We start from the raw sequence: 27,269 nt of genomic DNA, 5'->3' as shown, positions 1-27,269 counted from the left end.
TGGAATTTTCCGCATGTTAATAGGCTCACAGAAATGATGGTATACCGTGGGCCAGTCAGTCAGTCAGTTCAGTCGCTCAGTCGTGTCTGACTCTTTGCGACCCCATGAATTGCCTACTGTGGGTGACATTCCCCAACCTGATATTTTTCAGTTTTGGAGAGCCCCTCGTCTTAGAACACATTAGATCTACAAACCTTTTCTGAGTGCTGCAAAACATTCCCTAGTGTGGGGATGCCATCATTTTAGCAATTCCCCTGTTGTTGGACGTTTAGGTCGTTTCCCAGCTTTTCTCAGACTCGCCCTAACATCCCCACAAAAACACCTGTCAACACCCAAGTCGTCACGCCTGTGCACAGAGGTGCTCAAGTCTTGTCTGTTCCCGGTTCCCTTTAACCAGAAGTAACTGGGATGCCTTTCCCTTTGAGGCCCTCCCCCGCCCCTCCCTTACACCTACGCACCCTTGGGCCCTGTACCAGGGACCTCTCCCGAGCCCCTGGTTAGACGAGGCTGTTCTCTTCCGTATTCACATCACCCTCTCTCAGTGCACCGCCAGTGCGTTAATATTTTCATATGCTCTCTCTGCTGCTTATCGCTGACCTGCCAGACCCCAGGGAATGTGACTTTTTGCACCTCTATTTCCCCAGCACCCGGCCCAGGGTCCCCTCCCCCACGTGGTAGGCATTCGATAAGAGCTTTTAGAATGAAGGCCATTGTCACAGAGCCACATCCACAATGGGATGAAAACCCATGGAAGTAAACAGCATATCAGCAGAAGGAAAAATTAAGCTGTCAATCTGCTGAACAGCAAACATTTCTTTTCTATATTTCAGGTCTTTTAACGTGATGGAGGAGAGAGGGAGGGGGTAAGGGAAGCTAAAACCTAAGGGAGCCAGGGAAAGGCTTTGCTTTTCATAATCTGGAAAGTGATTGACACATCACTCTACAGCCATCGCCCAGGTGGGGGACGGGCTTGGCCCATCACTGTCCCCCGGGTGACCATCACATGCTCTCTGTCTCGCCCCCGCAGGGACCACGGTGATGCGGATGACAGCCTTTGATGCGGATGACCCAGCCACGGATAATGCCCTCCTGCGGTACAATATCCGTCAGCAGACGCCTGACAAGCCGTCTCCCAACATGTTCTACATCGATCCCGAGAAAGGAGACATTGTCACCGTTGTGTCACCTGCACTGCTGGACCGGGAGGTGAGCGGAAAGACACATCATTTCCCTTTCACGAGAATCGAACATGGCTTTCACACGCGGGAAGACGTGGGGCTTCCATCAATGACCCCTTCCATATCGTGGGAGCGGCAATGGGATATCGACCCGTGGCTGGATGGGGAAAATGGGTCAAGGGAGTGACATGTTATGTGACCCCAGAAAGCACACACCGAAAAAATCACGTCCTTTGAGGTCATTTGCATTCATTCAGCTTGATGGCTGTTTGCTCACCCGCCACTTGCTCTTGAGGCCCCTGTGACTGGGCTCCGCCTGCCTCACTTTTCCGCTCTGAGTGAGGGGAGATGGGAGGGAGGTGACTGAGATGACTGATGCTCTCCTTGTCACAGAATCCAGTGGCTTCAATTTACCCCTTTCTCAGGCCCTGCGCTGCCTGTGCCAGTGTGTGCTCTGGAGCCTGCCTCTCCCTTCAGGCTCGGCTCTTGTTCTGAGAGGCCATCCCTGTAGGGATCTCCCCATCTTCCAGGTCACGTGTCACAGACAGGTACCCATGGGCTGAGTCAGCCTACACGCCGGCTCTTTGGTTTGGCCCAGGGTGTTTTCATATTAGTTGCCATATCAAAATACTTCAACTTTGTATTCCTTTTTTTTTTTTTTTATTCCCATTTCCAGCCTTTCTGAAAATCAGAAATTCTGGAAATCGGGGGCCCAGTTTCCATACATGGACGATCAGTCAGACCACTCGTGACTGTCAGAGGGAGCTGGTGGCAGCTGCCCCACTTAGGAGTGTTGTTCCTGGCCCACTTATGTCCCGCTGCACGTGCCCCCTGGTCCTGGCCTTTCTCCGAGTTCCAGGGCCACCCTGTCGAACCCTGCAGGCCAGGCTCCCTTCCATAAAAGAGCCTCTTGGCCCTTCACACAGGAAGATGCCAACCCACTTGGGGGTGCTCTGCATCATCAGCCACCCAGATCTGCCCCCATCCTGGGATCCCTTGTTCCCAGCAGGACATCGTCCCATGGCCTGTCCCCTGGCAGTCACCCTTGACTTCTGCAAGCCCATCTGCCCCAGGACGAGCGCTGGGTTTCCCTATGGGGTCCTGTGCATTTTCCCTTCCATGTTTTTGATTTAAAAATGCCTTCTCCTCACCCTTCTGTTTTCTTCACTGTAGCTCCTCCTGGGAGTCTGGGTCAGACCTGCCCACCTCTCTGGGAAGCCGGGCTCCGCCCCCGGGTCTTGCACAACCTCTTGCTCCTGTAGTCCTTGACTGCTCTTACCTGCAGCCTCACTGGGCACTGGCCACACACTCCTTTACATGCTTGTCTCTCTCTTTAACGAATGTCCTCTTCCACTTGGTCTAGACCTGATGCAATAACAGCTAGTCTCAGACGGTTATTTAAGTTTTAATTGACATTCTTGAAATTACAATGTAAAGATCAGTTTCTCCATCAGACCAGACGAATCTCAAGTGATCAGGAGCCCGTGTGGCTAGTGGCTACTTTACCGACCAGGGCACAGGTAGACTGTTCCCACCATCACGGAAAGTTCTAGTGGGCACCACTGCATAGACAGGAAATGTCTTGAGAACAGAGATTCTTCGATCACCTGAATGTTTGTTTGACCGCTGCCTAGCACAGTTTCAGTGCTCTCAAAACTCCTAAGTATGTTTTTTTTTTTAATTTAATTTTATTTTTTAACTTTACAATATTGTATTGGTTTTGCCATATATCGAAATGAATCCACCACGGGTATACACGTGTTCCCCATCCTGAACCCTCCTCCCTCCTCCCCCGCCCATACCATCCCTCTGAGTCGTCCCAGTGCACCAGCCCCAAGCATCCAGTATCGTGCATCGAACCTGGACTGGCAACTCATTTCATATATGATACTATACATATTTCAATGCCATTCTCCCAAATCATCCCACCCTCTCCCTCTCCCACAGTGTCCAAAAGACTGTTCTATACATCAGTGTCTCTTTTGCTGTCTCATATACAGGGTTATTGTTACCATCTTTCTAAATTCCATATATATGCATTAGTATACTGTATTGGTGTTTTTCTTTCTGGCTTACTTTACTCTGTATAATAGGCTCCAGTTTCATCCATCTCATTAGAACTGATTCAAATGTATTCTTTTTAATGGCTGAGTAATACTCCATTGTGTATATGTACCACTGCTTTCTTATCCATTCATCTGCTGATGGACATCTAGGTTGCTTCCATGTCCTGGCTATTATAAACAGTGCTGTGATGAACATTGGGGTACACGTGTCTCTTTCGATTCTGGTTTCCTCAGTGTGTATGCCCAGCAGTGGGATTGCTGGGTCATAAGGCAGTTCTATTTCCAGTTTTTTAAGGGATCTCCACACTGTTCTCCATAGTGGCTGTACTAGTTTGCATTCCCACCAACGGTGTAAGAGGGTTCCCTTTTCTCCACACCCTCTCCAGCATTTATTGCTTGTAGACTTTTGGATCGCAGCCATTCTGACTGGCGTGAAATGGTACCTCATAGTGGTTTTGATTTGCATTTCTCTGATGAGTGATGTTGAGCATCTTTTCATGTGTTTGTTAGCCATCTGTATGTCTTCTTTGGAGAAATGTCTATTTACTTCTTTGGCCCATTTTTTGATTGGGTCATTTATTTTTCTGGAATTGAGCTGTAGAAGTTGCTTGTATATTTTTGAGATTAGTTGTTTGTCAGTTGCTTCATTTGCTATTATTTTCTCCCATTCTGAAGGCTGTCTTTTCACCTTGCTTATAGTTTCCTTTGCTGTGCAGAAGCTTTTAAGTTTAATTAAGTCCCATTTGTTTATTTTTGCTTTTATTTCCAGTATTCTGGGAGGTGGGTCATAGAGGATCCTGCTGTGATGTACGTCAGAGAGTGTTTTGCCTATGTTCTCCTCTAGGAGTTTTATAGTTTCTGGTCTTACGTTTAGATCTTTAATCCATTTTGAGTTTATTTTTGTGTATGGTGTTAGAAAGTGCTCTAGTTTCATTCTTTTACAAGTGGTTGACCAGTTTTCCCAGCACCACTTGTTAAAGAGATTGTCTTTAATCCATTGTATATTCTTGCCTCCTTTGTCAAAGATAAGGTGTCCATATGTGCGTGGATTATCTCTGGGCTTTCTATTTTGTTCCGTTGATCTATATTTCTGTCTTTGTGCCAGTACCATCTAAGTATGTTTTTTGACATATTAGTAAGAATGAGTTGGAGATGACAGTAAGATCTTACATGTAAAGGGTGGGAAACTAGAGCTGGAAATGGGGAATTATTGGAAGGGAAGGAAGAGAATGAAATTTGCCTTGAAACTGTGATTGTCACTTGGAACATGCAATGGTTTTTCATCAAAAATAGGAAGCAGAAAAAAGAACATTTCAAGTCTGTTTCCTCCATTTTGTCTCCCATTCTTTTACCAAACCTCTTTATTTTTGTTATTGCCTGACTGATGTATTATCTTCTTCAGAGGGAGGTAATGACTTTCCAATTCTCCCTTTATCCCCCGTCTAGCATGTGTGTGAAAGAGTGCACATGTGCACGCGCACACACACACCAGCTTTCCCATAACCCCTAATTCTCCCAAAATCACTTGCAAATTCTTCTTGCAAAAGAAAGATGAAATGGTGATTTGTCTATCTCAGCTTCTATTTTTACTGATAGAAAATGTTTTGTCTCTATTTATAAAGCAGAATGATAATATAGTAGATCACAGCATTTTTAAGGTTTATTTGGGGGTACCAATGTGTCTCAAGTTCATGACCCTGTCATTTGGGTGTTTGTTAAATTGCAAGTATATAATTATGGGAGTTGAATTAAGCCTTTCTAGCCACAATACATTTAAAAAAGGGAAAAAAAGATCAACATAATTTAACCGAAATTGGAAAATCAATGAAAATGAATGAAAAGTGTCACTTTTCTGTGAGGGTTTCAAGAGTTCAGTGCTGAGCCAGGCAACATGGGTACAATCTGAAGGGAAGAAATGCCCCTGAATTCAGGCATACCTCGTCTGTTTCCGAGTGCTGTGCTAAGCTTGTCCCGCACAAGTCTGCTGAAAAGGCGAAACGTGCCTTATTTACATTTAAAGGGACAGAACTCACGCGTCAGACTTCCCATCGGTGTTTTCCAGTTTGCAGTGTTTTCTTCTCACTAGGCTTTTCCTAAGGTTCCCATAGCAGAATTATGGAGTTGTTTGTTATTTCTGGAGACCTTCTGAGAAGGCATCCTGTCTTAGGTGTGGTTTCAAAATTCTACTTCTGGACAATCTGGGCAGAACACTTAAAACTGATCTACACACCATTCATGTCTAAGAAAATATTTCATGTCACCCCTACAAACTTTGATATCTCTTAAACTGTTATTACGTGTGGCTACCATGTATTCATTCACAGTATCTCAAATGGCGTGTTTGAGCGCTGAATGTTGTGAGTATAAATAAATGGGATGGAGACTCCTGGAGCTGGGGCCCCTGAGATTTTGCAAGTGGTTTGCTCCTGTCTGACCCTTGCCTTGTGGGGAGGTTCCAGAAGTCTAAGGGTTGACCCGAGCTTAGTTGATATGATGTAAAATTTTCATTTTAATTTTCCATCTAGTACATTCTCAAAGAGGACCCCAGCAGGACCCCACGGTCTTTTTCCACTCACATGTCACAGTCTCCCTAGATTGTGCAGAGCATGTTCACCTCATCTGCAAGTCATGCCTCTTCACTTTTGCTGATGCTAGGCTGGGTTATTGCACTCCTTTAGATTCACAGCTGAGTTGTGAGAGCAGCTGCAGTGACCATGTATTTTCGTTGCCTTACTGTAAGCTCGATGCTAATAGACATCAAGTCTGACTTGAAAACATACTGTATTTTCCATTACAAGCTCTTCTATTTACTTTTTCTGAAACCAGACCAGAACATACAGTTCCTAAAGAAAGAGATCTTGGATCTTTGTCCCATCTCTGAATTCCCATTGCCAAACATATGTAATGCCAGGTAAATAAGACATTCAGTAAAGATTTGTTGGATGGATGATAAAGAGGTGGATGGAAAGGTAGAGTAATTAACAAATATATGGGAGATGGGGGGACAGATGGATAAAGGGACGGACGGAGAGAGGGATGGATAAAGGGATGTATGGAGGGATAGATGGATAAAGGAATGGATGGATGAATAGATAGAGAGATGGATAAAGAGGGATAGAAGGACTTATTATGTTCCTTCAGTTTGTATTTATGAGTAAATAGCTAACAGATTATCTCAGAATTGCAAGACCCATATCCCGCAGGGGTGTATATATAAACAGAAGAAATTATTTTATTTTAGTTGAGAGCTCACTCTTGCCCTTGTGTGTAGTCATCCAGTAATCTAGTCTATTCGCCTGATGCCTACCGTGTGTGAGGAACTGCAACAGGCTGCAAGAACGCCTTGGCGGATAGGATGGGCATGAGGATCTGGGTCTCTTGCTTAAATGTTCGGGGAGATGTTTGGAGAAAATAAGGACCATATATCCTACAAAATGAAATTGGGTTCATTGGGGCACTGTTTCATTCTTTTCTATAACCATACTCAGCCCCTCATTCTGACAGATCCGTCTATGTTTTTAAGCTATGTCTGGCTGCACTACAAAATAAAATCAGATAAAGGTCCCTAACATTTGATAAATGGTTTATTTAGTTGATCATCTTGGCTGCTAGACTGAAATCCATCAGCTGAAATCAGCCAACTTTTCTGAACACAGCCAGCACAGTTTGCAACTACTCAGAGTACCTAATGGTCAGTTTGGAGGGTTGTTTTCTTTTTCTTCCATGCTTCTTTTTTTTTTTTTTTTTTTGGCAAATGGAAACAGTCTCCAAATGAGGCCCTTAAAATGCAGCCTTAACATTTGCATTATGAAAGTATCATTAGTCTTTTTAAGGAGTTTGAGCTGAGCACTTTTCTTTGTTTGAATTTGCCTTTATCCTATTATGTATTATCTTCCAGATAATCTAAGGAAAGTGATCGCCTGCCTGTTTTTAAAAAAAAAAAAAAGTACATACAATAAAATATCTTAGAACTCTGAATGTAATTTATTTTCTATTTTCAAGTGATAAAAGATTTTCTGAAACTTGATAATGCCCCCAATTTAGGGGCCAAATGTGAAAACTGAGAGAATTTCCTTCCTTCTTCCCATGGTGTCACATAAGGACTTATTTTGGGGTTTAAGTGCATTAGCTATGAGAGACTCAGGAGTCCTTTAAATATGTCAGAGAGGAAAATTGAAGAATGGTGGTGGGAACATCATATGAAAATAGTGAAATTGGATGTGTTTGGTCAAGACAGTCTCAGTTAAACCATCATCACATTCTGCATCTCCAGAATCAAGTCAAAGTGCCTGAGAAGAATCATAATAATAATAAGGGATTGCATTTCTCCCATGCCTTGAATGAAAGCTAGAGGTAGTTTTCTTACTCTCATGAAAAAAACGTTCAGAGGCCGCTCTGATCTAATGCTAATATTTTACTCATTATCATCATGCTTAAAACATTGGCAGTAATTATACACAATTCAATCATGCTGACAGGAATATTCTCTTTCTTTGTTTTGGTGGGTGGGACCAGAATTATTTAATAGTAGCATCCTCACCATTTCTGTGAGCTATTTACTCACAAATATTTTTGTTGGGATCATTTTCTCCTTTTTTGATATCACTTGCTGCTGAGAAAATAGAAAGGGGAAAAGTAAATGTAAATAAATTGTCTTATTATTTTAAAAATAACGTATTATGCTTGCAAATGAAACACAGATGGTGAACCACCCTATGTGAATCAAACCCACTTGCTCTGTTGTGACAGCAAATAAAATAGAATGAGGCATTCATAAGGCATGATGCTGAGCCCTGGGGTCTGAAATTCAGTTACAAGCATGCCAGCCTCCGCTGATGGCAATGGGGTTAGAGACAGGAGGGCAGGGTCTTACCTTGGGGCCAGCTCCGCTTCCCCACTCTGGGTGAGTTCTAGCAGGAGACCTGGATGAATCTCAGAACTCTACTGGTGACCCTAACCATCCCCCCCCAGACCTTCAGGGTTGGCCTAATCAACCCCTGAAGGCTAGGGCTTTGTCTAGTCACCTAGCATGACCTCAACTAAAAGCTGGTCTGAGAGGTGTGGGGCAAGGGCATCATGAGTGCTGGCTTTAGCCTCTATGGGTTCGTGGCCTACCTCCACCTCTAACCAGCAGTGAGAACACATACACACAAACGTGTGCTATTTGAACTAGACTCGATGCATGAATGGAGTTCTGCAACGAGGAAGCTGAGGGGAGAGCACCATGGGGAGAGGGACAGCATGAGCGAAGGCATAGCGGCGTATCCATATGTCACTCCAAAAGGGACTGGGGATTTCAGGGTGTCATAAGGAGAGATACCAGAAAAGGGCAAGGAGTTGGTACGAGATTGCCAAGGCTCCAAATGCCATCCTAAGGATAATGGGTGTATCCTACTCTAAATAGTAAACTTTTACCAAACACAAGTTCGTGTGCTCGGCACACCGTGAGGCCAAACAGACTGAACATTGGAGTTGGGAGCATAGAAAGGTTTATTGCAGGGCCATGCAAGGAGATAGGTGGCCCAAAAAATACCCTGAACCCCTCAAAGGGTTTCAGCAAAACACCTTTCAAGGCAAAAGATGAGGGAGAGGCGTGGTTAGCCGCCCTAACTTCTCGGTGTGGGAATCCTCTGTTCCTGCAGCTGTGCACTTGGGTCAGGTCACAGCATTGCTGTGAGCCTCCAACAAACAAATGTGATTCTCTGTTCTGCAGCTCTCTGCCTCTGTATGAATGGACTCTTAAAGGTCAGCGCTTCTGAGTATCCTGTATATTTTGGGCTATAAGGCTACATTCTTATACAAAGGTGCAGAGCCGGCATGACTAAGCACAGGCAACAGAGCACAGAGGTTTAAGTCAAAAGGCACAGGTACAATATAAAGTCAGAGCTGTTCTTCCCCATTACAATACCGCCAACCATATTTAAGCAGCAAGCCCAGCATTCCCAGAGCTGTGACTTGGACAGAAGACTGGGTAAGCTTCAGGAGAGGCAGTCAGTGGGAAATCACTCATTTTGGAGGCAGACTCGAGGCTGCTTGGTGAATGATGAGCTGCTTTACAGAGATTCCCAGCCTCATCAAGGGGAGATGAGGAGTTACCACTTGAATCTAAATTCTGCAGGTTGTTAAAGAGGTCAATAAACAACAGCCTGTTTTGTGTCTTCTGTTCTTGGGCACCTTAAAGTACCAGACAATCAGGAGTTACTCAGCACATGTCAAATCAAAAGATACTTAACTTTGTCATTAAGAGAGATTCAGCTTTTTAGATTTGACAAATGTTTGATTCTCTAAGCTTTTTCCTTTTTTCTGTTTTTTTTTTTTAATATGGTAAAAATAACAAAATGCAGGGTGACGATGAATTTGGACTACTTCTGTTTTTCTGTCATTTTAAATCTCTCCATCTTATTTTGCATGAAGTACCCTAAAAAGCTAAAGAGCTTTTCCTTTTTTGGAAAAAAATCTCTTTTAGAGAGCAGTTTATTTCTCTTTATCAACCAAGAGCTCTGATTAGCATGTTAAGGCAAGTGTTGCTTCATTGACAGATTTTTTTTTCCCCCAATGTATTTAAATAACATCTTTCTAAATCCTGTCCATGTTAGCAATCCTGGTAGGAGAGATACCTTCCAATTTAGAAAGAATGTCTAGTTAAGTTCTGGCTTCGAACTGGTGAAGAAAACAGGAAAAAGCTCTGCTCCAACCATAATGAGAACAGCCATCATTTAAGGAAAAGAGAGTTGATTGAGAGTCCCTGAAAAGCAGCTATTTTATACTTGCCTTTAATAGGCTCAGCTTCCAGCCAGGCACTGGCTGACTGGGGTGCTCCCACAGCAAAGCATTTTAAGGGAAGTCGAACAGAGGTTAGAACACTTAGATTAAGGCAAACTAGCTATAGCTCATTTCAAGACACAATGACACCTCACAATGCCTGGGATCCACATTTCTTCCAGTCTCGTTTTAAGGGAGGAGCTCATTTGAGGTAATTTCTCCATAGGATAAAAGTTCAATGTTACCATTAAGCATGATATTCTGAAGACTTGATCAGCTTGATGAGATCTATGGCACTATGATGTCACATTCAACAATGAGACTTCAAAGTATAGAATCATCTATTAGATGAAAGGTCAGCAAACTTTTTCTTTAAGGGCTAAGTAGTAAATATTGTATAGGTTTTGTGTGCCAAGAGGTAAAATTGAGACTGTTGTGCAGGTACTTATATAACCATTTAAAATGTAACCATTAAAAACTGGAAAAAAAGATTTCTAGCCTGAGAGCCATCAAAATATAGCCAATGGTCTGCACTTGGCCCACAGGCTATCACTGGCCAGCCCTGATCTGTTAAATTATTGGCCAGAGTGACCTCTGTAGCAGTAGCTTCAACTATTGATTGTTGCAGGCATGCGTGTATCTATATCTGGAGGTCCTCTCTTAGAATATTGAGTCACAGTGATTAATCACCCCCTTGAAGTTGGATTATAGGGAAAGAAACTAGGTCATGGATGACTGGTCTGATTTCTTTTTTCTTTTTAACAGAAACAGTCCGTTTCCAAACGATTAAGAAACAGATCATTGCAGATACTTGCTAATGAATTCTAAACTCAAAATTAGTTGCAATAATGAAAACAACTCCTTCAATTAAAAAGTAGTAAGAAAGTGCTGTTTAGCTATAGACTAAATCCTGGATGAAGCCTTTAGGAATGACTGTTTTTCTCTGTCAGAGCCCTGAGGCCAGGGAGGACCCGCCTTTGCCAGAGGACCCAGAGGTGGGGAGGGAAGAATACCCGCTGAGGGAGCTCTTCCTTGGGCTGAATCTGGAGCCCAGATGCAATTGTTCACTTGGGTACAGCTAGAGCAGGAAGAGTCAGCGGACAGTGGACTTAGCCTGTCTCTCCAGGCTCGGAAGGAACCTCAGAGGGAGAACTGAGATATTTCTAGCTACCAGAAGACAGACAGAGACATCCTGGACCAGGGTGGGGACACTTCTGGAGACTTTCTCAGGCTTCCCAGTGCCCTTTGCTGTCCTCCCTGAGTTTGAGACTAGGGTCATGATAATAAACTGGAGTGACGTTCTTGAGCCTGTTTCGTTTGTCACCATGTGTCAATCACTATCCTAAGTACTTTGTGTTCAATTTAATGTCAGTAACAACTAACGGGACGGGTGAGTACCCCTGGTGATGGAGACGCTTGATGTTGCTGAGATGTGACCCTGTGTCAACCTGTCTCCAAAGCCCATGCGTTTCCCCCCCAGTATGTGGATCAAAATCACTGATTATTTGTTTAGATGACAACCTCACAGAGGAAATCAATTTTGACTGTCTTTTCAACACAGGAAAGCAAGACATGGTAGAGTTTTGAGGCAGCTTTAGTGCTAAGATGTGGGCTTGCAGTGCCTGCCGGGTGGCCTTCTTCCTGCTTATAGAGCCCAGGTGGCTTCTCAAACATGGTGCAAAAAGTTCTTGGAGAAAGGCTCTCTCCTGCCTTAGTGTGGAAATACAAATAGGCTGTATTTTTTTGTCAGGTCTTTTGGCAATAAGAATCAAATGACTTTTTTAAATGCCCCTACTATTCTTTGCCCAAACAGTTCTACATAATCTACATTGGTGGTGTGTATGCATCCAGCTATGGGAGTTTTATTGAATTTATTTAAAGAGCTAAACTAAGTGTCCAACCGTTGAGGATCTGTCTGATAAATTGAGCTATATTCCTCCATTGGGCTTCCATTAAATCATGTAAAATGATGTAGAAGAAGAACATATGATAATATGGAGAGATTTTCACAGTATATTAACAAGCAGTCTGCAGAGCACCACATGGGCTATGATTCTTTTTTGTTTGAATACACACACACACACAATATCATCACCATCATCATCATCAACTCATTCTATTCAGGCTGCTATCACAAAATACTAGAGATCAGGTGGCTTAAACAACAGAAATTTATTTCTCACAGTCTGGAACCCAGAGGTCAGAGATCAAAGTGCTGGCCAATTCAGTCCTTGGTGAGAGCCCCAGATGCCTGTCTTCTCATTACGTCTTCCCAGGCCAAACAGAGGAGGCTCTGGCCTTTTCCTCTTTTTCTTACAAGGACACTAGAGGGAACTTCATATCCTCAATTACCTCCCAAAGGCCCCATGTCCCAGTACCGTTCCACAGTGGGGGAAGAGGGCTGTGTTAGGACTTCAATGTGTGCATTTTAGAGGGACAGAACCATTCAGTCCATAGCATACACCATCATGGTCCCAGGTGTGAAAGGGTTCGTGTCCATGTGTAATGTGTGGTCCTTTTCAGACCGCAAGCGATCTAAATTCCCTACAATGCAGGGTCTAAGATGACAATCTTCAGATCCAGGTTGCTTGAATTGAATTTCAGCCCTGTCTTCTCCCTGCCTTACCAGCTCTGTGTCCTGGGAACATTCATCGCTTGAACAACTGGTGGCCACGATTATCATGCCCATGTCATTAAATATTCTTCTCCCACATCACTGCCAGTGTTCCCACAGGACTCCACTGTGTGAAAGTGGTCTAATACAGAGCATGGTTGAATCTGTACCTCAGTTTCCTCTTCTGTAAACTGGGACTCATAACAGTCCGTCTCATAGGGCCGTTGTGAGGACTGAATGAATTCATACAAGCATGTACTTAGAATAACAGGTTTGGGTGAGCTGTTGCCTTTGTCTGTATTTTCTAGTTTGGGTAGAGTGACTGTGTATTGTTTTGGTGATGGAAATGCAATTCTGTTCATCACCGGGGAACGCAGTGGTGTCTGGGTCTGGAGGGCAGGGGACTCCAGGTTAGGACACCACACCACAGGTGGCTCGAGGGGCAGCATGACTGTCACCTTTGGGTCCAGAGACTGGTTCCCCCGTGAGCCAATTTGTTCGTTGACAAGGCAGTGGGAGTCACACCCAGCCTCCTGGCCTCCACCAATACTGGTAGAATCGCAGGCAACACATTTCAAATGTCAGAAAAGAATGTTTTTGAGGGTGTATAAGGTAAATCTTGTCAAAATTTCCTCACTTGAAACGATAAGCATTCTCATTTCTTGAAGCGGCACGGCCATGGCGATGACTTTTCTCATCATGTACGAGTGCTGACCAGGCGCTTACCTTTCGCTGCGCCAATTCCAGCAGGCAGCTTAATAGATACAGTGTGGTGTGTGTTTCTATACTTTTAAGACAGCCATGGGAAATGAAATTTTTTTTTGACCTTTGCAAAGAACAGCTACAGAAATGACTGTTGAAATTCAATGAACGGCATCTCTATTTATGGACCTCAAAAGCAGGAGGCAAGATTAAATTCCTTTAGGTATTTGCTCCTCTGTGTCTTATGAACTGCTTTGCAGACTTCCTTTTCTCTGTGGAAGATTCCTTGGGTCCTTGAGCTCTGGGTTTCTGAGATGGGGAAGAATGGAAAACGTCTCCATTCTTACCTCTTCTTGGTGTTAATTATCTCATACAGGAGGGAGTGTATGTCGTATTCCCATTGGACAGCTACAGTGTGAACTATTACAGCATCTGTTTTCTCAGCCAAGCATTAAGTCGGTGCCATAACCCCCACAGGACCACCACACCCATTCTCTACAGGGACAGCCAAGCACCCAAGGGCTGACGTGACCTGCCTGATTCACGTGCTGAGGAGCCAGGGAACTGGACTTGACCCCAAAGCTTCTGCTTTGTCTATGCGTCCAGGCTGCTGAGAGAAAAGCACAGACCATACCAAGGGGAAATCTTCACACCTAAGGGACAGTCTTATAATTTTAAGATTTCTGCAGGGATTTCTTTGTTCTTTGCTCTGAGCCTCTTCATGCATTTGAAAGCTCAATTCAGTTTCCCTCAGTTCTCCAGTTAGAAAGGCCATGTGGTGTAACAGCTCAGAGCACAGGCCTGGGCACTCTAGAGCCCTAAATTGAATCCTGGATCTGTATCCTGTTAGCTGTGTGACCTTAGGCAAGTCACTTCACCTCTCTGAGCTTCAGTTTCCTCCCCTCTAAAATGGTGCTTGTGACATGATCTGTGGGTTAGACAGAATAATGCCCCCCACCAAGATATCCTCATCCTTACCCGCAGAGCACGTGAATGTGTTATTATAGGGCAAAAGGAACATAGGAGATGTGATTAAGCTAAGAATATTGAGATGCAGAAATTATCCTGGATTTTCTATCTGGGCCTGATATAATCACAAGGGTCCTTATAAGGGGGAAGCAGGAGGGTCAGAATCAGAGGGAGAGAGAGAGATTTAAAGATGCTATGCTCCCTGGCTTTGAAAACAGAGGAAGAAAGGAAAGAGTGGACACCATCAAAAAGCACTCAGGGTTCCGTGGGTCTCCCCAGGCAGTGGGGGAAGTGAAGGCTTTGCTGACCACTTCTTTTGTTGTGGGTGATGGAAAACGGAGTGAGACTTTTATGGCCTGGACCTGGCGTTTTCTGCTCTGGCAAGATGGGAGCCAGCCCTGGAGCTATGTCCACTCCAAGTAACTGGTCCGCAGCTGCGGGGCCAGAGATAACAGCTTCATCCGTTCCAGCAGACGCCCAGACAGAGCTCAGCCCTGACTGTAGCTGGTGTTGGAGCAGATAATGAGATTACCTGGTATCCCAGGGTGACAAGCTCAGCAACTTCAAAGAATGTTCTTCTTAAGTAACGTTTGTTTATGGTGTTTTGTTTTTTTTTTTTTTAATAGGGAATATATTCATGCAAGCCAGCAATTAGTGTCCTGCCAAATAAATCCCATGGTGACATGAGAATGTTGTATTAAAAAAAAAAAAAAAAAAAGATCAGCCTCAAACAAAGCATCAAAATTTCCAACTTTAAAATCTCCCTTCTCTGTAAAAAAATTCCTGTAATTTTCCCTAGAGCCAGGGCCCTAATCTGATGTCTATGGAGAGGATCTATGTGTGTGGGGTGGGTGGCGGCGGGGGGGGGCGGATGGGGTGGTGCATGAACATGGATGGAAAAATACTTCATATTTATTTTCATTTACTGCTAAATACAGTTTTGTATCTGTTTCCTTTGGGAACATAGGCAAATCAGGACAGTGCTAGCTGTTTCAGTGACTGCTAATAACCTGAGTCACAGACATTTTCATACCTTATCAGAGTGGATGCAGATATATCCAAAACTTTCCCCTGCAACTTTTCTTTACTACTTTGAAATTAATGTAATAATTAGATTTAACACCCAATCTCGTTACTGATAAGCTGCTAAAGAAGCACATGTACCTTCACATTAGTTATGTTAGTTGATAACTGTGTTTAAATATAATTGTCTTCCTCTGTTATCCTAGGCGTGTATTTTACATGTTTAAAAGCACATCCTGAGAAGGTGCTCACAAGCTTCATCAGGCCCCTAAAGGGTCCACAGCACAAAATATCTAAGACTCCAGCTTAACGGAGCTGAGAGAAGCCCCATCTCCCTTCTTAGCGCGCCTTCTTTCCTTTGGGAGAACCCATGTGTGCTGGGTTCGTTCCCCTGCCCTCCACCTCACTAAACAGAGACGTTCTGGATGGCCACTCCATGCCTTTGCCTTCCTTGCATCTGACTCTCACATAGCCCAAGGGAAATGGGTCCCTCACAATGCTTCTATATGTGATGTATCCATAATTGTCTGAAGTGACAGAAAGGGAAATGAGATGATCCATCAGGTTATAAACGTTAAAGCTTGAGTGTGTGTGGCCCCCAAATGAATACATTGATCTAGTCCAACAATTGGTTCTGGGAAAGGAATCGCAACCCGGATGTTGGTTTGGTGTGGTACATTGCTTGGTTGACAGTTCTTGTAGCCAAGGATGGATGTAGCCATGGTCTCCACACTTAAAAATGAAAGGGAGCTTTAAGCTCATTCACCTACTCTGAAGACTGTCAGTGGCTGCCTGGAGTGCTGTGTTGGGAAGGATTCCCAGTCACATTTGGTTTCTTCAGTAGTTGATTAGTAATGTCTTCCTTGAGAGAGGTAGGTAGGTAGGAGTGGGGACCCTCTTGCCATGTCATTTGTCATCCACAATATTGACAACAGATAGATCAAGAAAACACAGGTTTACTGAATCTTTGATCAAGGTGGTCAATATTCATTGAGTTCATCTCCTCTCCAGCAAACTCTCTGGCATACTGGTACTGCAGAAATAAATAAGTCATAGTTACACACTTTGAGATGGTGAGCTAAACTCACGAGTCTCAAATGCAAAAAGAGTTATGATACCTACAAGCTCACTGCTACAACATGGGGACATGCCAAGAGCAAAGAAGAAAGAACTTTGTGACTGAAGAAGATGAGAGCCATCTTGTTGGCATGTTAGCCACTAAAGTCTGCCACCTCCCCCAATATTCACATTTTGAACCTCCAAACACGTTCCAGACTACTGGCTCCTACGTTCAGGAGCAACCAGTGAAGCTCCATCTGAGCACAGGTGATGAGAGGATCTAACAACAGCAGTGCCTCCAGAAAAGGGAAATACACTTCAGTGAAATGATAGTATCTAGAATAATGCCTTCTGTCCCATGGACCTGCTTGGCTATTTGTCCTACTTGGTTCCAAATAACAGGTCAGTGAGAACATTCAGCCACCCATAAATGCTCACAAGCTTTTCCTTTATCCATCTTATGGGTTTGCCTATAGGAGAGGGAAGTTGAGAGGACGTGGTGGGGAAGGGAAGGAAGCAAGGAGAAAGTAGGCATCAGGACCTAGCTGTCGCACCATTGCTGTCTTTGCCTCTTACTCTCATGCAAAGAGGAGGAAACGTGACTCTACCTGATCTAAAACTCTGAATTTAGACTTGAACTTAGTTGTCCCTGTCTCTGCATTAAGTTTAAGCAACTCTGGTTTCCAGACCCTACACTCCTTCTCCCCATTCCTTCAATAGCCCATGACATAGGGCTGTTATTCCCTTGCTCATGAGAAAGCAGGTCAGAGGGAACATCCACTTTCAGGGACTAGGGTTAAAGAAGAAGTCACATCCAGATCTACATGAGCCCAAAGAGGCTGTCATTGTGATTTGCTATTCCACTCATTGCACACAGGATTTGAAATCATTCCAAACCAAGACGGGTCATCAGATCATGTAGGAATAGAAATTCAAAATGGAGGGAAGAAGTCACTGTCTTCTGGGCCTTTAACCACTTAATCTGGGTCTGGGACAAGGCTGGTCAGAGTGGAGGATGTAGAAAAACTAGTCTGGATCCTTTCAAAGATGAGAAGCTCTTTGATCTCTCTGAGAGGCCAGTTCAGAGTGAGGGACTCATAGCTAAGAATCCAGTTCTGCTAGGGATACCCATGGCTCCTGAGTCCAGGTCCCAACAGATGAGAGGAAGACCAGCAGGTGTAGAGGCTTCCTTTGTTTAACCTCCTTGGTCTAAATTACCATCTGATTTTATCTCCTGCTACTATTTTTCCCTAAAACACCAATACTTTGGCCACCTGATACAAAGAACTAACTCATTGGAAAAAGATTGAAGGCAGGAAGAGAAGGGGACGACAGAGGATGCGATGATTGGATGGCATCACCGACTAGATGTACGTGAGTTTGAGCAAGCTCCGGGAGTTGGTGATGGACAGGGAAGCCTGGCATGCTGTAGTGCATGGGGTTGCAAAGAGTCGGACATGACTGAGTGACTGAACTGAACTATTTCCCTAACTAACAATACATTCCAATGGCATCAACATTTTCCTTTCCCTGAAAGATGATGTACTTCATCTAGTCCCTAAGATGGCCCCCAATGATCCCCACCTCCTGGTATCCATGCTCTTATGTAGCCTCCTCCCAAGTTGAAGAGGGATGACCTGTGTAGCCAACAGATCTAGCAGAAATGGCACTGCATGTCCTCAAGGCCTTGGTTATTCGTATTACTTATTGCTGTGAGGAGAGCCAACTACCATGTTGCGAGCAAGTAGCCCTATAGAGAGAGCCACATGACGAATAACTGAGGCCACCTACCAACAGCCAGCACCTCCTCACCAGCAGGGTGACCAAGCCATCTTGCAAGCAGACCGTCTAGCCCCAGTCAAGCGTTTAGATAACCACAGTCTAACCAACATCTTGACAGCCAACTCATGAAAGACGTGGATCCAGAATCACTCAGCTAAACAGCTTCTAAGTCCCTAACCCACAAAAGCTTTGTGAGACACTAGATGTTTATCATTGCTTTAAGGCACTAAGCTGTGGATGTGCGGGACATCTGTTAGGCACCAGTAGGCATCTATTACACCTGTGCTATTTCCTCTGCTAATGTCGCTACTCATTTCTCTGTACCCTTCTAGATCTGGTTTGAGTATCTCCTCTGTGGAGCCTTCCAGTCTTCCTAGGCTGAATTGATTGCTCCCTCTTCATTTTCACACACAAATTATTTATCATTCCATTAATGCAGTTATCACAAGGACAAGTGATGTTTTGATTGTAGTCTCTCTCCTTTGTCAGTTCTGGGCTTCTTGAGAAGGTTTGCAATATACTCATGAATTCAAAGAGGTATTGTTCTTAATAGTGGTTCAGAAGATGGTTGAATGAATGAATGAAGAATACATATAGGAACCTGGATACATTAAGGCAAATGTATTTGAAGCCAATGGTATTTTCAAAGCATTCTTCATTAGAAAGACTAAGTCCTTTAAAGGGGTTTAGAAGCAGCATTAACTAGTTCATACCCTTAATCCTTTTCTTAACAGTAGAATAATTATAATTGGTTGCTTCTTTGGAAGGGAATTAGAGAACCCAAAAAACATTTCCAGAGGCAACTGGAATGCTTAACTGAGCTAGACTGTTGGTATCTAATCCCACCCTGCCTGTTGGCATAGCTTTATGAATTGCCTAATTCTATTTAATGGTGCATGCTCAAACATCCATTTTATTTTTAATTAAAAACTGACCAAGGGTCTTATCACTTAATTTAAGAATAACTTTTGTTTAGTAAATGTAGTCTTCTGAATTAGGGTAATAGTTTCCTTCTAGTGTCCCTGGTTCAACAACTTACTCACTGGGGTTCTGAAGAGGAGAGTGAGGAGATGGAACGGAAAATTATGGATAAGCCATGCATCCCCTACCCATGCTTACACAGTATGGCGATTGGCATCAGCTCTCTGGCTCTTGGGTTAGATGCCCTAGCACTCACCACTCCCAGTGGACTGTGGGCTTCTTCATCCCTGCAGCTGTCAGCCTGGGAATGTCCTCTCCCCGTGGGAGTGTGCTCAGTCTGCTGGGGGAGTTCATGCTCAAAGAATAGCCAGAAACCCTTGAGAGACAAGAGTTATAGACAATAAATATCCCTTCCTCACCCTTTAAATGGGACAGCTCTGTGATATATTCTACCAAATCTCCCATCTGACCCTGTGGGATCAAACCCCAGCTGCCCACAATGATAACCTGCTCGTTACTGCCCATGTTTTGGGTTTTGTTTTGTTTTTTTGTTTTTTCTTATTTTCTGTCTCACTTCTCCTCTTCACTCACTTGTGCTTCTTGGGATTACCTTCTGAATAAGCTATTTTCACCCAAGTTCTTGTCTTTAGGGTCTGCTTCTGGGAGAACAACATGAAATCAGAAAGCTAGCTAGATCCTTCCTTCACCCCTGGTCTCTACATTTAAGACGTCATGAAACAGACACATGTAAGGCTGAGGTGTGTCAACTGCAGAAAAAAAAAAAATGCACAACCTAAAAATTGAGAGTTATGCTTTATCTGGCAGACAGTCTTAGAACTTCAAGCCCGGGAGACAGGACTCTCAGATTCTTCTGAGGGACTGCTCTGAAGAGGTGGTAGGCATGGCAGAGGGAGCCAGGATAAACAGGAGCCTTTGCAAAAAATGACCACATAGTCAGAACATCAAAAGATTATTGTTCATTAAAGAAAACAAGCCATCTCAAGTTAATAAATCCCTGAAGTCATTCCTCTGATATGCACCTCAGCTCTCTGGGGCCAGTGTCCTCTGTTTTCTCATCCTGTGTCCCCTTGGGGTGCACTGCTGGGGTGGCTGGCGCAGGTGACTGCTGGATGGCAGGCATCCTGTTTCCATCCTGAGTTCCTCGGGGCTCACCAACTGGGGGTGGTGGTAATGTGACAGCTTGATGGCTGTAATACCCTTAGTTCACTGTTAGGGCAGGTGGCGGTCCTAAGTTCATAGGTCTGAAGACCCAAATGGTCTGTGTGAGTTTGATCTTTGCCCATAATGGGTATGTGGAGTTATTCAAAAGTGTGTATATGTGAGCATAGCTGTGTGCACAGAGGGGTGTACATTTGTCCATGTCGGGTGTGTGTAGCATGTACGTATCTCTAAAGCCTTCTGTTCTCCCTTCCCTGACTACTGTTGGAAACTGAGATTCCAAAGTGCCCCCATTCAAGCCTCTTCTCCCCCACCCCTCAGGGCCTGCCTTCTCTGAAGGTCTTTGCCCTCCTAGCCTGGGGTTTCAAAGATGTGAGAACTGATGCCCACCTGCATGGTGCTCACACAGTGTAGCAGGGAGGCAGGCGTAGAGATGCTTCTTTATAGCCAAGTGATATGTGAGACCAGGGAAGTATGTGGCCAGAGAAGTAACTTTGTCTCAGAGGACTAGGGAAGATGGCTGAAATGGGATGACTTGAGTTGAGGGGTTAGAGCAGTGATCTGCAAATTCTCTCTGTGAAAGGCCACATTTTAAATATTTTAGATTTTGTGGGCAACATGGCCTCTATTGTAATTACTCAACTTTGCCATTATAGCACAAAAGTAGCTATACTCAGCACAGCATAAACAAATGAGCATGACTGTGTTCCAATAAAACTTTATTGACAGAAGCAGATGGTGGGCCAGATTTGGCCCATGGGCAGTAGTTTGCTGATCCCTGACTTGGAGAGTAAGAAAGTTTCTGGGAAAGGAGGGGAAAAGACTTCCTGGCAGAGGGAAGAAATCATATAAAGGCAAAGAATAGGACATCAGAGAATATGAAACAAGTTATCAAAGAGTCCTTATTTGGCAATGAAAAGTAATACTAATAATAGAACTACTAACTTTTATTGAAGATTCAGTATGAGCCAGTCATTGGGCTAAATACTTTCCATAAATTCTCATTTAATTCTTATACCCTCTGAGTTTGAGGGACTGTTACTTTCTTCACCGTACATATGAGGACACTAAGCTCAAAGGCTGGTAACTTGCCTGGGGTCACACCTTGCTGGTAGATGGCAAGGTGGCAGGAACTTGGCCTGAATAGTGGAACCCTGGTGTGATACTTACTTGCATGTCTCCTCCTTGTCTATCATTAACTCAACTTTAAAGGATTTTTTTAATGCTTTTGCTTTGTTTTACAAATGGGATTTGATTTCTCGACTCAGCCTAGTAGCCCTCGAAATGGATGGCTGAGATGGGTTTCTCCTGAGGCTATTTTGTAAGAAATAAAAGAAAAAGAGTGAGATATTTAAATTCTTCAGGGATATTGGTTTCGAATAGATAAAGTGGAGAACATTTTTTATTCATATTAGAAGTGATAGTTGGATGTGTGTAATTTTTTTGCTTTCCGAGATGAAGAGAGAACATGGCACAGATCTTAGAATGCGGAATATGAATTTAGATGACTTTTTGAGAAAACTGATAAACACACCATCCCACAATTGTACTGCCCTTGCCTGTGAAAATCCTTTTGCAGCCCTTAAATGATATAGTACAATTTGAAATTATAGAGATAAGTGGGCGAAGTCTAATGGAATATTAAAAATACACAACAGGCCAATGAGAGAATAACTTTCTTTGGCAAAAGTTTCCACTTCTCAGAATGCTATCAGGAAATTAGAAGTATCTTGACAGATGGGAATAAGGAATTTTAAGAGAGAACAACCACAGTAGTTGTGAAATCCTTTCCAGAATTCTTCCATGGAGCCAATGAGGCTTAGAGGCACTGATGTCCCCACCACCAGGGTTTCATCATTCACACGTGCTTGGGACGCTGGTCCGTCTACTTACAGACAGAACAGGACTTCCTGTGGCTTCAACAAACCTTCCAGATGATGCCAACCCACACAGAACCACTGATCAAACCCAGCAAGATTTTTAACTCTGATCCTGAAAAATCACCTAAATCCAGAAACTATTTCACAGATCGGACAAAAATTTGAGAAAAAAGAAAAGCCCACATCTCTTTCAGTTGAACTTCATGTTAAGCTCCAGGATTATGCTGGCCAAACAATTCACGAATTGTCTTTGAGCCTCTAATGCCTGCTAGTACCATGGGAAATGGATTTTGAAACAAAGTAAGTTGGATTGGATTTACTTTGTTCCCAAGCTGCAAAGCATCAAGCAAAAATAAACAGTCAGGTCTGAATACAACCCGAACCCCACAGCCTGTCACTCAGAACCTGCCCCCAGGATGCCGGGAGGAAAGGGTGACAAGAGAGGAGAAAAAACGCTGCTTGCTCCAAAGTGTCAGATCCCCTTTACCTGGGAAATGTTTCCAAAAGAGACAAAACAAATTTCTTTTATATTTGGTTCAGCAACAAAAATCAGATTTTTGCCAGCCCTTCTCTGATCTCTAAATAACTGACGAAGATTTAGATTAAAATTAGGGAAATAAAGGGCAAAAATACAAGAGAATGTTTTGGGCCAAAAGTTCCTCATATGCTGAGTAGGAACCGTCTTAGAGGTTAAAAATGTGTCACCAGAAGCTGACAGCATCCGCGTTAGAATGCAGTTATCCTGTGTGCTGTGTACCATACCACCTGGCTCAGCGTCCATTCCTAACATAGCCAACGTGGATCGTGCTTTTACTATGTGGCAGCTGCTGCCCTTTGTCCCCTTTATGTTTTCTACGTACATTCAATGCTCACCACCATCCTGTGCAGTGGGTGTCACTGTCACTTTCCCCACCAGGTTCAATAGTGTCCCATAAAATTCATGTCCCCTGAACCTCAGAATGTGACCTTATCTGGGAATAGGGTCTTTGCAAATGTATTAGATGTGGTCACATTGGATTAGGGTGGGACCGAAACCCCATGTGACTGGTGGCATCTTTTAAAAAAGAGAGACACACAGAAGACACAGGAAGAATGCCATCTGAAGACATGATGGATGATGTCTAGATGGATGGATAGAGTGATGTCCACAAGCCATGGAAGACCGGGGTTACCGGCAAACCCCAGAAGCTGGGAGAGAGGCCTGGGACAGACCCTGTGACAGAAACTCCCAGAGGAAGCAACACTGCTGACACCTTGGTTTCAGACTTTGGACCTCCAGAGCCATGAGGGAATAAATGTCTGCTGTTTACATCACCCAGTTTGGGGTGCTTTGTTATGGGAACACTGGGATACTCATGCACCCCATTTGGACGTGTAGAAGCGTGGGCTGAGAGAGGCCATCTCTCGCCCAGGCTCACGCAGTCCTTCTGTGCTCAGTGTCCCCCAGGTCAGCTGGGGAGGCCTCGAGCAAGTCATTTCACACTTCTCAGCTATGTTTCCAGAAGAATCAGCACATTGTCATGTGAGGACTCACACCTCATCTGCGTGGTTGGATTTGATTACTTTTAAGGGTTCTCCTAACCAACTTTGAGCCTCTCTGATTAGATTCTGGATTAGCTTTGAAACAACCACTACAAAACTCATTTACATGGCATTCTCCATCTAAGCACTGCTATTGTCTCTGCAGTAACTTGGGTGTTGCTGTCTTTTTGTGGACTCAGGAAGAGTTAACAAGCGGTAATAAACAGTCAGGAATGCTTCTTATTTCACGTCTGCATGTGTTTGGTCTTTTGAGTGACACAATTGGAGATGAGTTCTGTAATCAGGACAGAAACCTTACACTGTATTGTAATTTCCCTTGATGCACGCTAGAAAAAGATACCAGTTTAAATTCACTGGGGTGAATGACTAGAAAATTACCCCACCTGTCAAAGTTTTCAGTGTTAAAAAGCAATGCAAATTTTCTCAAATACTTAGAACTTCTTAGATGTCAAAACAGAAGATATTACCAAAATATGAGAACTGGGGTTTTATACTCAGGTTGAAAAAAGACTCATTCTTTTTCCAAAAGCCACAATATTTGGTTGAGTGAATGAAAGAGTGAAAAATATACCAAGCAAAGCATTCATTTTGTCTAGAAATAAAATAAATGAATAAGTTAATTTTATAATGTATTCACATACCCTTCTGTAGCATAAAAACTGTGTGTGTGTATATGTATATGTGAGATGTCGTGTATGTGTGCGTGCCCTAGGAAAAATAAATGAAAAGCGGATATATGTGGGTTTAACATTATCTTGTTCCATGCTCTTTGTATTAGATGAGTTGCTTCTATTTCAATTACAACCCAGAAAATTAATTCAAAATTTGCCCCTGGTGGTTTATTCTAAAACTTGGTTTTTCAAGTCCTTACAGGGGTATGTGGCAAGTTGTTATCATTGCCATGAAAATGTGTAACAGGAGGAGTGTTCTCTGATAGCTCCTGTCACTTGTTGACTCGGAGGGGTGGTTAGAAACTTTGGTCCACAGAAAATTTTCTTTCTGATACTAAAGAATGAAAAACCAAAAGAATTTGACACCAAGACTGTCTAGAGAGCATTGCCGTGTCAAGGTTCTTTTATCCTGAGTTGGGAGAAGTCTCTGTAATTTTGAGATCTTGAGCCATGCTTGCATGACATTTCTCTTTGTGAATACTCTACTAATTTTAGCCCATAAAAGTCATGCCAGTACCACAGTGAGCTAATAGATGAGGCAGAGTCAAGAAACCAAGGATCTGATTTTATTTCACATTTTCAAAATGGAACTAAACTTTGTAGAAAGCAATTTGTGGAAACAGTTATTTACAGTACAATGAGTTACGGGTGATCTCAAAGGAGGGCCATCTCATTCTAGATATGAGATTTTAATAGCAGAGCTGGCTTACTCAACATGGCTGAACACTTTGAAGGAGGCAGCTCTCTGAATTGTTCTCCCTCCTATTTATAAAGGCAGGTACTTTTTATGAACCAGTAGATAATTTTTGAGCACCTACTCTCTTCCAGGTGCAGAATTTGGAAATGAATGTATGCTGCTGCTGATGCTAAGTTGCTTCAGTCGTGCGACCCCATAGACGGCAGCCCACCAGGCTCCCCCGTCCCTGGGATTCTCCAGGCAAGAACACTGGAGTGGGGTGCCATTTCCTTCTCCAATGCATGAAAGTGAAAAGTGAAAGTGAAGTCGCTCAGTCGTGTCCAACTCTTAGCGACCCAATGGACTGCAGCCTATCAGGCTCCTCTGTCCATGGGATTTTCCAGGCAAGAGTACTGGAATGGGGTGCCATTGTATCAGTTCAGTTCAGTTCAGTCGCTCAGTTGTGTCCGACTCTTTGCAACCCCATGAATCGCAGCACGCCAGGCCTCCCTGTCCATCACCAACTCCCAGAGTTCACTCAGACTCACGTCCATCGAGTCAGTGGTAAATAAGCCAGCTGCAGCGCCACTATCACAGAATTGATAGCTTAGCAGAGAAGACTTTAAATAAGAAATGCAAATGCTCTGAGTGTTACCTGGGGCAAATTTGGGAGCACACAATAGATGGAGCCTCACTTAGCTGGGGAATCAAGGAAGGCTTCCTGGAGGAAATGGCACTAATTTTGAGATTTGAAGTTTATTAGCCAGGAAAGGTAGTAAAAGGAATGGTAGGGACTGGAACAAAAATATTACAGATAAAGGGATCAGTAAATTTATATTGCTGACATCTTTGAAGAATTGAAAGATGTCTAGATACATTGACTATCATGTTTTACTGGTCGAGTGTCTTGTAATTCTGAGAAAGGTGAAGGTGAAGTGAATTCCTAGAACCTCTTGGTGATTCCAGAAAAACCCTTTAGAGTCATTGGCTGTGAGCAGATCTGTCCCTGGGCACAACCAGTTCTAACATGAGAAGATGCTCAAGAGGGTGGCTCTCAGAGGGTCCTGGGAGAGTGGGCCAGGTTCCACCTGAGAATCTCTCCAGGACAGTTAGGAATGTGGACCGGTGAGCAGAGGCTCATTAACAGATTGTCAGTCTAAAAGCAAAGCTGGTGTGTTAGTCGGAGCTAGACTAGGTTATAGTGCAGTAACAAGTTTAAAGCTTTAGTAGGCATAATACAACAAAGGTTCTTTTTTGCTTAAGCTCCACATCCATCATGGGGATCTCTGCTCCACACAGTTATCAAGGGAACCAGGCCGGCAGAGGCTCTGCCAGCTTGTGCTACATGGAGCACATGACCTTCTTGGTAGATTTGGCAGAGGAGGAAAGAGCTGAGGTATTAGACACCAGCGTTTAAATGCTTCAATCCAGAAGTGACACTTCCCATGGGCTGGAAGGAGTCACATGGCCCAGGATAACTGAAAGCGGGTGAGAAATGTGAGGGAGCATGTGGATTATCACTAGGAAGTTACTAACTACCCTTGTTCAACTGGAGTCTGGGAAACAAGACAGACTGGTTGAGAGGTTTGAAGATGGATCCAGAAGACAATACACAAAGGAGAGAGAGAATTGCCGAGAGTCTGTAATATGATTAGGAGCAAAGTAATAGATGAATGTAGGAAATGGACAGTTCGGGGCTTTATTTTAGCATTAAAAATAATAATAGTCAAATTGCTGATAGCACTCACTAAGTGGGCTTTAGACAGGTTGTCTCATTTAATTTTCACAAGGACCTTCTGAGGCAGGTACAATTATGACTCCACAAACCCAGAAACTGAGTCCTGTGAGGCGACTGGCCCCACACCTCAAGTTAGTCATATTGGAGTTTGCAATCATTGATCCCAGGTCCCAGAGCCACTAAACTTCACCACTGCCCTTAAATCACGGCCTGGAAGCCCGTCAAATCTGGAGGAAATCCAAGGGTTTTTAGTTAGGTTGGAAGACAGTTTCTGCAAAGAGAGGGATAGTAAAGCCAGGGGTCTGGTCTTGTCTCAGCCAATCAGATGACTTCAGAGAGACTGATGAGAAATACGGGTTTCCCAGGCCCAGCATTAGAGCCCAGTATTAACCAAGGGCCTTTATGAAACAGGCTGTGACACATGACCGCAAAGCAACCCCCCGCTTGGAGCCTCCAGAAGAACTGTCACGTGGCCTCGGTAATATTCTGGATATATAGAAAGAGCCA

General features: G+C 43.7%; 1 protein-coding gene across 2 annotated transcripts in view; it reads left to right on the top strand.

Moving 5' to 3' along the window:
- Positions 1-27,269, top strand: part of CDH13 (cadherin 13) — a 1,011,871-nt gene that overhangs the window by 782,329 nt on the left and 202,273 nt on the right. For both annotated transcript variants that reach the window (XM_070388650.1, XM_070388651.1), the window contains one exon: positions 1,028-1,206. In XM_070388650.1, coding sequence (XP_070244751.1) covers positions 1,028-1,206 — 179 coding nt within the window. The remainder of the gene's footprint in view (positions 1-1,027; positions 1,207-27,269) is intronic.

Source organism: Bos mutus, chromosome 18, assembly GCF_027580195.1.
Source record: "Bos mutus isolate GX-2022 chromosome 18, NWIPB_WYAK_1.1, whole genome shotgun sequence".
Lineage (NCBI taxonomy): Eukaryota > Metazoa > Chordata > Mammalia > Artiodactyla > Bovidae > Bos > Bos mutus.
This window is presented reverse-complemented; position numbering and strand designations above follow the sequence as displayed.